Raw genomic sequence first — 12804 nt, forward strand, 5'->3', positions numbered from 1 at the left:
TGTGGTTGGTGTTGAGGAGCGGAATAGAGGCCGACGAACGGCCCTTGGCGCGTCATCCTACATTGTCCCGCATCAGCTAGCGAGCAACTCCTTACTACATCCAGCTCCAACAACTCCAACTTCCCGGTTATCTTCCAATGAACGCAGCGCCTCCATTGCCTATCAAGCGAACGATTCCCCGCTTTGCGTCCCGTATCTCGACTCTTGGTCCCTTCGCATGGACCTGCTTAGTTGCGGAAGCCGGTAGATACACACGGAGATGGGCAGCCCAGGAGAAATTTGGGTGGATATCTCCATGGCCTGCTATCATATACCCTGGGGGCAAGCATTTGGAGACGAGGGGATGTGATAACGAACATACAAGCTCCACGACGAGCTCCAAACAGAAATGACGCAGGTTACCCATGTTCTTGGGGTTCCACCTGCATACCACCCCACTCTTGTTGTCTACTTTTGGTACAACCAGTTCCAGAGGCTCAGCAGTCAAAAGAACCCGCATCAACAGCTGAAGTCTACGTCTTCCTAGTGAGCCGTTGACTATCACAATGACTTTGGGGTCAGACTCCGCCGGCATGGCTCCTGTACCGGGTACTGTGCATCTGGTTGATTTGGACCATAGCATTCAAGCTCGACATGCAGGCAACGGAGACATTATCCTGAATCCAGCGCCATCGAGTGATCCTGATGATCCGCTCAATTGGTCTCCACGCCGCAAGCTCACATCCACGATATGTACCAACCTGTACGTGCAACTACCGCGCACCACATATGAGACTAATGAGTCGTGAAGGTACACCTGGATGACGGGTATCGCCGTGTCGACAGTGTACTCCGTCTTAGTACCACTATCGGAAGCCTCGGGCGTATCTGTGTCAACGCTGAACGAGGGCACTGGATACATGTTTCTGTTCCTCGGTTGGGGTCTTCTCTTTTGGCAACCTTTCGCACTACGATACGGTAAACGTCTCACTTTCCTCATATCGGTCGTCGGTGCCATTGGATGCAGTATCTGGAGGTGAGTGCGGATAGATCTACAGAGACATGATTTCATACTGATTTTCAAAGTGCGTACGTCAAAAGCAACGGCGAGTGGATAGCTCGATGTATCGTTATGGGCTTCTTCGTCGCACCAGTGGAAGCTCTACCCGAAATCTCCGTAACTGATGTTTACTTCACCCATCAGCGTGGGAAATACATGGGTTTCTACGCGTTCTCATTGGCCGGCAGTAATTACTTCGCTCCCATCATCTCCGGCTTCATTGCGGAAGGGCAAGGGTGGCAATGGGTCTTTTACTGGCCAGCAATCTTCTTGACCGTGTCGCTGATCTTCATGTTCCTATTCATGGAGGAGACCAACTATACAAGGAAAATTGAGGGAGTCGCTGTAACAGCCGAGTCTCAGCATAGAGACCCATCCAAGGTAGTTGATCAAGAGAAGGCCGACACGACGACTTCACAGTCCACTGCGAGCGATGATATGCGAGTATCGACAAAGACTTTTACTCAGAAGCTGTCAATCTGGCAACCGTCTCCAGGATCGAACGTTTTTGAGCGCGCCAAACGTAGTCTGATGTACTTGAGCTGGCCCGTCATCTTTTATGCAGGGTTCAGCTACGGTTCTTACCTCATCTGGTTCAACGTCTTGAACGCCACTGCCTCAATCATTCTCGGCGGCCCAGGATACAACTTCAAGCCTTCCATGGTCGGTCTCAGCTACGTCTCTTGCTGCATTGGAGTCATTGCTGGAGCACTCTTCTCAGGACGATTCAGCGACTGGTTGACCATCAAACTAGCGCGCCGAAACAACGGCGTCATGGAGGCTGAACATCGATTATGGCCGTTTGCAGTTTGTTTGGTGATGGTCCCGGCATTCTTGATACTCTGGGGTGTTGGTGCTGCCCATGGCGTACACTGGTTCGGACTTGTCTTTGCTATGGGTTGCGTTGCTTTTACTTCATCAGTCGGGGTCACCATCAGCGTAAACTACATGATCGACAGCTACCACGACATAAGTGGCGATGCGATCGTGACAGTTATCTTGATTCGCAACACCATGTCGTTTGCAATCAGCTACGGGTGAGTTCCTCAAAGCTTTCAAAGAATGACTTGCTAACGAAAAGTAGTATTACACCATGGCTGACAGACTTGGGCTACCAGAACTGTTTCATATCCGCAGCCTTCGTTGGAATGGCTGCATCAGCAGTATTTCTCGTGATGATCAAGTACGGCAAGCGCATGCGCGTCAAAAGCAGTAGCAAGTACTACAGTATCGTGGATGCTGATAAGGCGATGAACTAGAGCAGTGCATATAGAGCTCGATGCATGATTCTATGCGTCGCTGTCATGCTTTTTGACCACCAATATTACATTTAGAAATGACTTCGACTTCCAGATCCAGTTCATAACATCGTAACAATCGTTCAATATACATAGTAAACTACAATACAAGCACCGCGAAAAGAGCTACGCCGCTAAGCAGACCAGCTGTCCCATACGGTACGCTTATCTCGCCAGCTGCGCCCGTAAAAGGCTGTGGTGTTCCAGTGGGCGTAGCAGCAGCGCCCGAAGCAACTGTTGCTGCTCCAGTTCCACTAGCCGTTGCGCTTATCCTTCCATCAACACGGAAGAAGTTTGCCGCAAGCGGCGCGCTCACACCGTTCTGCGACATGAACGATTGGATGTCGAAGCCTATCCTATCTTGTACGCCGGCGAACGCTGATGCTTGGATGTTGAGACTGGCAGGTTGCGGGAAGAGCAGTTCGACGTATCGATGCGCGACTGTGTCGGTCGCTGGAGGGCCCGGAGGGATGTATGGGGCGGGACCCTTTTCCGATGATGCGAGCAGAGTGGCCGCACCCATGAGTTGTTGCTTTGTTGCTTTGAATCCGGTGTTCATGCAGTGTAGTAGTGTGCGGCGTTCTGTGCCGCCGTCCGCTGGTGGAACATCGAGATCGAGCATCACGAACATATAGGTCTGGCTCGCATCTATCATGGCGCTGGATAGTGCAAGTTGTGGTTGTGTCGCAGCAGCTAGACAAGTCAGGACGTCATCCTGATTCGAATTGTTGGGGAACTTACAGGCTTTTGCCAATTGCTGCCCGGCTGTATTGACCATGGTCGAATTGAAAATAACCTCAAGCTTGGTGGTAGCCTGAGGTGTAAAACCTGAGGGTACTTGCGCCTGCGCAAGACCCACTAATCCAGCGACCAATATTGAGGATGTGAAATGCATCATAAGAAAATACGTTTATAAACAATTGCGTGGAGAACTTTGTACACAGGATGGAATAAAAGTGGTTTTTTGGAGGCGGCCCGAAATGAGGCTACCAGCCAGCCTACATATACCGTCATTATCGAAGTACGCGGCCCCAAGGAATATTCGCTGAAGCCGTGGCATAGTCTGTCGCAGTGCATCTAGCGCCGATAGTAGGTGACGTGCTTACGTAGAGTGTTCCATATGACTATGAAACCGCATCTGCGTGAAGACCTAGCTGTGACATCTTGGCAATCGTCACGCCCACAATGCCTAAAGCAAATCCAGGATGGTACCTTTCGACAATTCGCTCATGTGTCGCAAGAAGTCGTAGGAGGCATTGATAATGCCGAATAAAATGTCTGCTGTATGGTAAGTCCTTCGTCATTCAACTACGTGACAGTGTCCAGGCGATACCTCGCTGCCTGGGTCTCCGAAGCGCCCCCGAACAGAGCGCCTAGTTATGAAAAGATGCTGCACAGATATCTGGGGTCGAAATTGAGACTGCAGGTCGTGAAAGCCGTTTGGAGCAGTGGATTTCGCAACGGTTCATGGTCTAGATCCCCGCTGTAATGACGCAGTGGGGAACGTCTGCAGACCTGTCAGGGTTTCGCCAAGGTGTCAACCTCCGAAACTGGAGCAAAGAGACGAGTGTAAGCGTCTTTCAGATTCCGACGACTGTTCCAGACGAAAGTCTGACGTAGCGTTGATGGGACGAACCGGGAGTAGCCTTCGGCTGCTGGGCGAGAGGGCCTGGCAAAACACGCTAGGGGCGCCACACGTGAGCGCGCGTTAAAGACAGTCTGTGCTTCTCTTAGCGCCGATCGCCACGTTGCGTGCATGTCGCGCGATCAGGGATACCTCCTAGGTATCTCCTATGCCATCCATCATTACTCGCCGGCGACTTGGGTCTGGGCAATATCTTCATTGGAAGAGCATGATATCAATGGCAAGTTCCAGCCACACCGTCGTGGCTCCAAAAGACCTTACGAAACCACCGAAACCGCATTGGCCACTCGCGTACTGCATACAACCACAGAAGCCCAAGGCCTCGTCACTCCAGTCATATGGCTTCTCATCTACTCAAGCCGCACCAAAACAATGGTGGAGTCATCGCCTCTACCGAGGCCCTGCAGGCAAAGAAGTCGAAGTTCTGTATAGCAAGAACAAAGCGCAATCCGAGATATACGCGAAGAAGTTCCTTGAGGAGCCTGTCATTGGATTTGACATGGAGTGGCCGTGGAATGATTGGAAAAGAGACGATTTGCAGAACAAGATCGGGCTGATCCAACTCGCTTCTGAAGACAAGATTGCATTGTTTCACATCGGACTGCACCCAGGGAAGACGAGCGAAGACATAATCGCGCCGACATTGAAACGCATCCTTGAGGATCCCAAGATTGGCAAAGTAGGTGTCAATGTGCTGAAGGCGGACTTCTCGAGATTGAGTCGGTTCTTCGGGCTGAAGCCCAAAGGTGCCGTCGAATCCAGCCATCTCTACCGCCTCGTAAAGTTCGGCCCTGCAAAGCCGGAGTTGGTGTCGGTCAAGTTGGTGAGTTTGGCACATCAGGTGGAGGAGCAGCTCGGTCTGCCTCTTTACAAGGGCGACGTGAGGACAAGTAACTGGAGCAAGCCCTTGTCGAAGGATCAGATCAACTACGCGGCTGGAGATGCGTACGCAGGCTTCATGCTTTACAAATGTATGAATGCGAAGAGACTTGCCATGAGACCTACCCCACCGTTACCGATCCACGCTGAGAAGTATCCGAGCGGCAAAGCATCCAGAGATGATCCGATACTGTTGAATGTCGGAGACGGTACGACCATCACGACAGAAGCCTTTTTTGGTGTCAAACCTGCGAAGAGCGGCACAACAGCAACCAAGTCTAAAACACCGAAGAAAACCCCTGCCAAGACTAGTGGACAGCCTTTAGATCATGTTACACAAGCATTATTCGAAGAACTAGCTGTTCGGCGAACATCCCTAGCGGAAACTGGGAAGATACTGCCTTCTCGGGTCATATCCGACACTCTGCTGGAAGCCATTGCGCGCGCACAGCCTTGCGATACTGAGGGCTTGCTTGCTGTAAAAGGTATCGGAAAGATCCAGCAAACAAAGTACGGCAACGAGTGGCTCGAGGTTATCTCGCTTTTCCTTGCCACCAACGGCATCGACCAACCAACTGTGACCGTGAAGCCACCCGAACCTGAGATCCAGCTGCCGCATACCCCCCGCCGCCCAAAAGTGCAACTTAAGGTTGCAGACGATAGCTCTGGCGACTCCTCTCCCGCTTTCGAGACCGCGCCTCCCCGGACACCTCAACTACACACTGGCCTGTCTTTTACCATGGCAGAGACAAAACTGGGCGTAGATCATGGTAACGAGTCGCACGGCAGTACATCCCCTTACGACTCTGACGATACCCTCCCATCACTAGACTTTGGCAGTCCCAGCCGTCGGCGAACAAGCGCCGGTACCAAACGCAAACGCGCTGAGAGTCCAGTGAAGACCGATGCGGAAAAGGCCACTCAGCCTGCGGGAGAACCGTTACAAAATTCGACGATAACCACACCTCGCATCACACCAGATGGCAAAGTAACGGAAGAACGACCGCTAGATACAACGACACCTTCTAAATCGAAAGCAAAGTTCACGCAACAACCATCTCTGAGCCACGCCCTCGGCGTCATGAGCAAAAGCCCTGCCTCTGCCTCAGCGCCAACTCCAACACAGAATCCACCACTATCACCTGGATCGCGTATCGCTCGGTCGAAGCTTCTAGCCTTCAGTAAACTGGTTACGCGAAAACTGCCCGCTCGGTCCGCTACTGCTCCACCCATAATAACAGACCATACGTTAGATTTGATCATTAGGGTAAGACCGCAGACGCAAGACGAACTGGAGCGCATTCCGGGGATAGACAGCTTGCTATTAGCTTGTGAGAAGACGGGCACAGATTTACTGAGGAACGTAGTCAAGTTTGCGCCACGGCAAGCATGACACAAATGGGTTAAGAGTTGTGGTATGAACTTATGACTTGAGGAAGCTATACGATAATGGGAGTTCTTTGATTCAACATCTACTTCCTTATGGGCTCTGATGACTCTAATATTGACACTGTAAAGCAGGCCTATACGCTAATGCATCTAAGCCCACATAGCCTTGAACTTGGTGTCAAAGTCTTCTTTCAGAGCCTTGAACGCCTTCAGCACATTCAACAAGCCCTCACCTTCCTCCCAAGCGGGCGGGTCCTTCTTCTCATCATCGTCCTCGGCATCCCAGCTTTCCTCGACTTCCGATTCGCTAGAAGAGCTACCCATCTCATCCTCCCATGATTCTTCTACCTTCTTCTTGGCCTTCTTCTTGGGTTGGAACGCCAGTTCCTGCTTGGGGGGAACTTTGCTCGTAGAAGCAGTGGTGGCTGAACTGGCCTCTGTCGCAGTGTCGCTCGGTAGCATTTTATCTTCTCGGTTCTCTTCCTCGTCGTCACCACCACCTCGGACGTCGATGAAGTCGAGATCGGACTCTGTTGCAAGACCCAAGAAGTTCGACAAACCTGTAGTGATTGTGGCGAGCGTCATACTGAGGTCGTTTAGTACGAACCATACATCTCCACGACGAATCTTGTTGGCCGTGATCAGAGCGTTGACGTCACCGTGCATGAAGAAGTCATAAAGGTAAGCGTTCAGCGGAAGATCGGAATCTTCAGGGTAGAGGCCAACGTGAGGTACGACAGCCTCTTCAAGGAAGACACCAGAACGACTAGTGCTGCACAGATCGTGGATGGACTCGAACTTGTCATCGTATCCCGAAAGAGCAACAAAAGTGGAACGAGCCTTCACGTTCTGGCTCTCTGACTTCGGAGAGGTTTCAGCACCGACGGTGACATCTGTCAATGGGAGCGTGTTGTCCGGCTCCTGAACATGTTGGTCGACGAAACTGCGCACGTAGGCTGTGAAGATGTCGAGCGTAGTCTTGTTGTGGCGACGCAACACATTCGCAGCGTGCTCTGGCATTGAAGGCAGGAACACAATCGATGGGCTCTTCTTCACGATCTCTCGTACGTATTCTTCGTCCGCCTGTCGACAGTGACGTCGGCCAAACAAATGCGACATAGTGAGCATGAGTTCGCGTAATACCACTTCTTTGTTTGTGTCGATCTTGGCGCAAAGCTCGTGGAAGTATCCATCCTTCAGCAGAGCGTGGAAGGCAAAGGATGAGTTCTCGGTAAAGTACAGATGCGATACAGCACCTGCAAAGTTTAAAGGTGCACCTTGCGCATCCAGAAGATGCTGTCTCCGCAGGTACTCAATTGAGAAACGCAGATGATGGAGGACTGTCATCTTCGCATCCTCGCCGCCGAGGTAGAGTCGTGGCTGTGAGAGCAGGGAGTTGACGCATCGGACGGCGAACGGCGCATTCTCGGATGAGTTCAACAACGTGAACAAACGAAGTACCAGTGTTGTCGTAATGGGGAAATGTCCGTTGAGATCAGGCAACCGGGAGCTGATGAGTTTGTGGATCTTGCTGAGAGACACTCCGTGGAAAACGACATTCCCAAGCATATCGAAACCTCGACGACCTGCGCGACCGGCGGCTTGACGGAAGTTGAGCGCCGTCAAGAAGACAGAGTCGCCTGAGAAGACGACAGTCTTACAGGGCATGTTGATACCGAGAGCAAGTGTACCGGTTGCGATCACAACACGAAGGTAACCCTTTCGGAATAACATCTCAACGCAGTACCTGTACTTTCGGTTCATACCAGCGTGATGGACACCGATACCGCGCATGAGGCCGTCGATAAGCCATTCATCGACCCCACGATAACGTAACTCCTTCGCGTGTACAGCGAATTCTTCTTGTGACAACTTCTTGTGATCCGCGAAGTGGAATCCATCGAGAGGCTTGTTTGGATCGAAAGAAGCAAAGGCGCTGACCTCGACGTTGGCGGCTTCTTTCATCTGGTCCTGTTTGGTCATGCCCTTCGAGGCATCTCCGCGAAGGCCCTGCTTTTCTCGTCTTGCAACCTAGAGGAGAGTTAGTTTTACACAGAACATTATTGATTAAAGAGATAAACATACCTCCTTCTTCCAGTCCTCCCACTGCTGCAGCTTGATCTTCCATTTCGGGCTAGTCTCCTTCCAGGCTACTTCGGCATCGACAAGTTGCTTCATGAGCGTTTGGCACATCTTCTCGCAAATCGCACGATCGTAGTTGAAAATGATACCCGGAAGCGCGTCTTGTTGCTGCAGGTCAGCGAGCAAAGGTAGTATGCTAGAGATGTCGTGGCTGATTTCCATGCCCAACTCATCCAGTTGTCCCTTGTTGTCTACAGCGTCGTTGCCAGCATCCTCACTGACTTGATGCTCTTGTAAACCAGATATGGGGCTGCTAAGATCCTTCCGAACTTCAGCAAAAGGCGACTTGTCATCGGCCATCCATGCAGTAAGAAGCTTCTTGAGGCCAGCCTGCCAGTTGATTATGTCTGCCTTCTTAATAACTGGTGGGAGTATTGAAGAGGGATCCAGAGACTTGTCTACCGGGTACTCGGCCGTCTGGTACTTGGTCATACTCTGCCATAGGGTAAGGCAGTCTCGGGCTTCAAGGGACAAGTCGCTGGGCAATCCGCGCGTGCGATTGATCAAGCTGGCTACAGGATGCAGGAAAGCGAAGTCTGTATGCTCGTCCAACCCAAGCTGCGCAAATGAGCGGTTGCTCGGAAGCGGCAGATAGCTAGCTGCGTTGCGTTTGGTGGGCGGCGTGTATACAAACTTTCGGAGGTCAGAATATCTGTGTGGGTGTTGTACCATAACCAATTCGTTGCCAGCGGCTTTCTGACTAGCGGATAGCCAGTCATTGAAAGATTCTGCGTTGCCAATGGTTGCCGAAAGCGCGATGATGGGGCAGGGAGCCATGAGTAGCAGCTGTTCCCAGACGACACCGTCTTCGGCTTGGCCGATACAGTGGACTTCATCGAAGATAATCCACTTCACTCGTTCGGACCAGCTCTTCGCGTTGCTAGGGGCCAACAGCATTATCTGGAGGATGTGGGGCACTGTTACAAGAATCTGACATCCTGTGGGGTTGTTGATCCGGTAGTCTCGTGTGTGAATACCCCAAACAGACTGGCTGTACTTGTAGTTCTTCGAGAACCGTGCTTGGATCTCAGCGGCGATTTGGTTGACCAAAGCTTTGGTGGGAGCAACATATACAAGAACATCATCGTTGTTCGCCTCGAGAACCTGCTTCATGGCGTAGAACGAGATGAATGTCTTACCCGCTGAAGTTGGGGCAATGACGAGCAGACTACGGCGAGCATCAATTTCGTCCAGCACGCGTCGCTGCCACGCATCTGGCTCGAACGGTACACGGGAATCTGGCGCCGAATCGATCGTACGGTCAAAGTACGGTCCGCAGTGGAGAAGTTGAAACTCCTCTGGAGAGAGGGTCAAGGCTAGATCCGATACAACGGTCTCTTCCAGAACCTATGATGCTGTTAGCTGTTGCGCGTTGTGAAACTAACAGTCAACTTACAAACTTGAACGGCAGCTTCCGGTCGCCTTGTTCTGTCGGCACTTGCAGCGTGGGCAGCTTCAAGCGCTCAATCGTTAGAGCCAGACACTTTGCAATCGTCTTGGTAACAGTCTCGTAGTTGCTAATAGTCCGAGCAGTATCGAAAAGAAGTGCAGCGACATAAAGACCCTTCTCTTTGGCGCCATCGCGGCAGAACCGTACCCACATCTCCAGGAGAACGTTCAGCATGTACATCCGCACATCGGGACCAATGACCTGGCGCTGAGCCTCATTGCGGTCGGCTAAGTATTGCCTGGCTTTGTTGTATCTGGAAGCTAAGTCGACCTGCTTCTCAAGGCCCGCACAGGAGACGGTCCAGGCTTGATACCATTGTTTCGCGTTCTCCTCATCTTTACGCTTCGAGCTTGCGGCAATGTTGGCAAGCATGGCCTCCTTTGATGCATTAATGTTCTTAGTGCTCTGTCTAGACACTTGCTTCGGTCGCTTATTCTCGATCGTCTGAGTCGGTGTCATAGATTTTGCTTGGCCTGCTTTCGACCTGTCGCCGAGAGTGATGGTCTCTGGATCTAGTACCTTGCCAACGGCGTTTGTTAGACTGGCGGCGTACGAAGTCATCTCGGCCATGAAGAACTGGTTTCGGCGGAGAGCCTTCTTCGCTACCTTCGGATCTTTCTCGACAACGACTTTTGTTTTCTGATTCAACGATCTCTGGTTATGCCAATGCGTAACTTCGCGGAAGATGTTAGCAGTAGTCGTGTCTGCCTTGCCTCCTGACTTTGACACATCTAGTTTGATAGGCGCCAGATGAGGATCGAAAACGTCGTTCGAGAAGGGCAAGACTTTGTACGTCGCTGTCTCTTCATCGCTGTCCTTGGCCGCAGCAGTGTCCGCGCTTGTTGCGGAAATAGGCTTTGGCTGAGCTGGGAGATCGTGGACGTCCAGAGCTGCTGTAGCCTTGAGCAGGGTTTGGAGATGCTCGCTGGGCTCTGTGGCAGGATTACGCGCGCACTGTGCGAGAAGTCTTCCGTCGATGAGATCCGCCAAATCGCAGTCCGGATGGCCTTTGAAAGCCTCAGCCCAAGCAGGACTACCAATGAACTTGCGTGCCTCGTGACAGAAGTCCAGAATGAAATATTTGACGTCATCCGGAATATCGCGCTGCTTGATGACACGATCAGATAGTGGAAGCTCCGAGAGCAATGCTGCATGCTGCAGTAACACAGCCGACAGATTGGCATGCGAAGCTGCGAGCTTTGAAGCTACCAGTACTGTCAGGTATTCGCGCTCAGTTAGAAGTTGATCGCAAGAAGTCCTGATCGTCTGCAGAAAGCCGCGCATATGCGACAGATCAACGACATCGGTCAATCTCTTGTTTGTATGGGGCTCCTGATCAAAGTCATTAGCAGACGAAGCTATCAAAGGGGAAACTGTCCAGGACAAAACGCTAGGAAGTGCAAAGTTTATAGGGATATGGACTGTGGTAGTTACGTACTGCTGATGAGACATCAAGCGTCATAGAGCGTGCGTGCTCCAGAACAGTTGTGACGACTTTGGTATCGGCCCATTCCAGTCCATTCACAAGCGCGGCACTATAGCCCCGCTGCATCATACTGTATATGAATGTGCGGAAAGAAGTCTTGTAGTCTTGTTGGCGCTCCTGTACATCCTTGTCTTCTGCCTGTGGGGTATCAAGGTCCTTCTGTAGGACCAACCTCTTGCGGATATCAGTGAAGGAAGCTCCGTCATGACACAAGACGAAGTAGATGTCTGTAGCACGCAGGTACTCCACGAAGCCATCGGATGATACTGATGAGAAGGTATTGACCTCAATCTCTGGGACAGCATCTGGCAAATTGACCTTGAGATGGCGGATGATAGCTGCTCGTGCAAGCAGGTACTTCTCGCTTATGGCTGGCGACGCATCCTGGGGTACGCAAAGATCTTGATGTTCGTCGAAGAAAGCAATGTGGAAGTTGCAGCCTCGAGAGACGAGACCCTGTAGAAATTTCTCGACGGCGTACGATGCGTGCAGTAATTGATATCCAGGATCGAAATCGATGTGTGGGTCGCTGAAGCACTGAAGCAAAAGTGATTCGCCGTGTACGAGAAAGCGCTCACTGCCTGCGAAGTCGCCTACCAGGTCGACCCGGCGGCTGTAGAGGTTAGAGTACCATTGGAGGATCTGCTCCTCGGTACCTTGCTTGTCGGCAGCCATGCTGGGTGGTCTGCACGAGAAGAAAGGAGGGGCGGGGTCAGGAGCTGTGGTCAGCAGCAGGGTGGTGAGAGAGTGTTTGTCCCCTCTACCGTTTAGTGGCAGGTGTTGTTAGGTGGGTAGCCGCTGGTGGCGGATAGTGGGACTGTCGATCCCGTGCCAAGTCTTGCAGGAGCTTTGCGGTCAAGCTCAGTGCCCAGTACGTCTTGTGCCTCGGCTGAAGTCCCGCTTGGCCAGGTGAAGGGAGCCGTATTTTGGGGTTATTTTTGACTGTTGACGTACGTTGGTGTGATGTACGTATGCGTACTGTCAGCTGAAGTCGAGTGGAGCCGCAAGCCTGGATTCTGCGAATCTGGAAAAGCCGAAAACCCTGACGCGACTAGTGCGCGCTAGTGGGTCAAGCGAGCTGGAAGGTACCACCATCAGCAATTATGGGGCATCGCTATCGGGGACCTGAAACTGTACAGATCTAGATTCGGCAGAGCTAGGGTAAGTTCTCAGTGCTTGTGGTAGATGCTTGCATGCTTGCAAGACCTATTGGTCGTTAGGCGAAGTTGAAGTTTCTTTCAGCAATTGACAAGTTGTACAGCCTAATTGGTCGGAGAAGAACAACGATGGCATCGAGAATGTGAAGCTTTTCAATTTGAATGGAAACGTCTCGCACGGATTGTGACGACGACAGGAACCTCAGCTTCGAGAGCTTCGCGCCCAGTGACTAACAAGAACACCCAAACGCCACCATGACCCTTGTTTGACCTATTAACATACATTCGAAAGAAAGTCCAGCGCTCGTCGCATGGGAAG

At 51.7% G+C, this 12804-nt stretch overlaps 4 protein-coding genes across 4 annotated transcripts; 2 read left to right on the top strand and 2 right to left on the bottom strand.

The window, feature by feature from the left end:
* Positions 1-572: 572 nt before the first annotated feature.
* On the top strand, positions 573-2298 carry J4E93_002883 (uncharacterized protein; the record flags this gene model as incomplete). The annotated part of the gene is made up of 4 exons (XM_049340824.1): positions 573-742; positions 791-1015; positions 1066-2076; positions 2124-2298. The coding sequence occupies 4 exons, from the start codon at positions 573-575 to the stop codon at positions 2296-2298; spliced, it is 1581 nt and encodes a 526-aa protein (XP_049201706.1).
* Positions 2299-2437: 139 nt separating this feature from the next.
* J4E93_002884 (uncharacterized protein) lies at positions 2438-3235 on the bottom strand (the record flags this gene model as incomplete). The annotated part of the gene is made up of 2 exons (XM_049340825.1): positions 2438-3030; positions 3079-3235. The coding sequence occupies 2 exons, from the start codon at positions 3233-3235 to the stop codon at positions 2438-2440; spliced, it is 750 nt and encodes a 249-aa protein (XP_049201707.1).
* A 964-nt stretch (positions 3236-4199) lies between these two features.
* J4E93_002885 (uncharacterized protein) lies at positions 4200-6254 on the top strand (the record flags this gene model as incomplete). Its single annotated transcript, XM_049340826.1, has 1 exon — positions 4200-6254. The coding sequence occupies one exon, from the start codon at positions 4200-4202 to the stop codon at positions 6252-6254; it is 2055 nt and encodes a 684-aa protein (XP_049201708.1).
* A 146-nt stretch (positions 6255-6400) lies between these two features.
* On the bottom strand, positions 6401-12003 carry J4E93_002886 (uncharacterized protein; the record flags this gene model as incomplete). Its single annotated transcript, XM_049340827.1, has 4 exons — positions 6401-8281; positions 8336-9739; positions 9789-11174; positions 11281-12003. The coding sequence occupies 4 exons, from the start codon at positions 12001-12003 to the stop codon at positions 6401-6403; spliced, it is 5394 nt and encodes a 1797-aa protein (XP_049201709.1).
* Positions 12004-12804: the final 801 nt, after the last annotated feature.

This window comes from Alternaria ventricosa (assembly GCF_023758065.1).
Source record: "Alternaria ventricosa strain BMP 2768 chromosome Unknown scaffold_4, whole genome shotgun sequence".
In the NCBI taxonomy this organism is placed as follows: Eukaryota; Fungi; Ascomycota; class Dothideomycetes; order Pleosporales; family Pleosporaceae; genus Alternaria; species Alternaria ventricosa.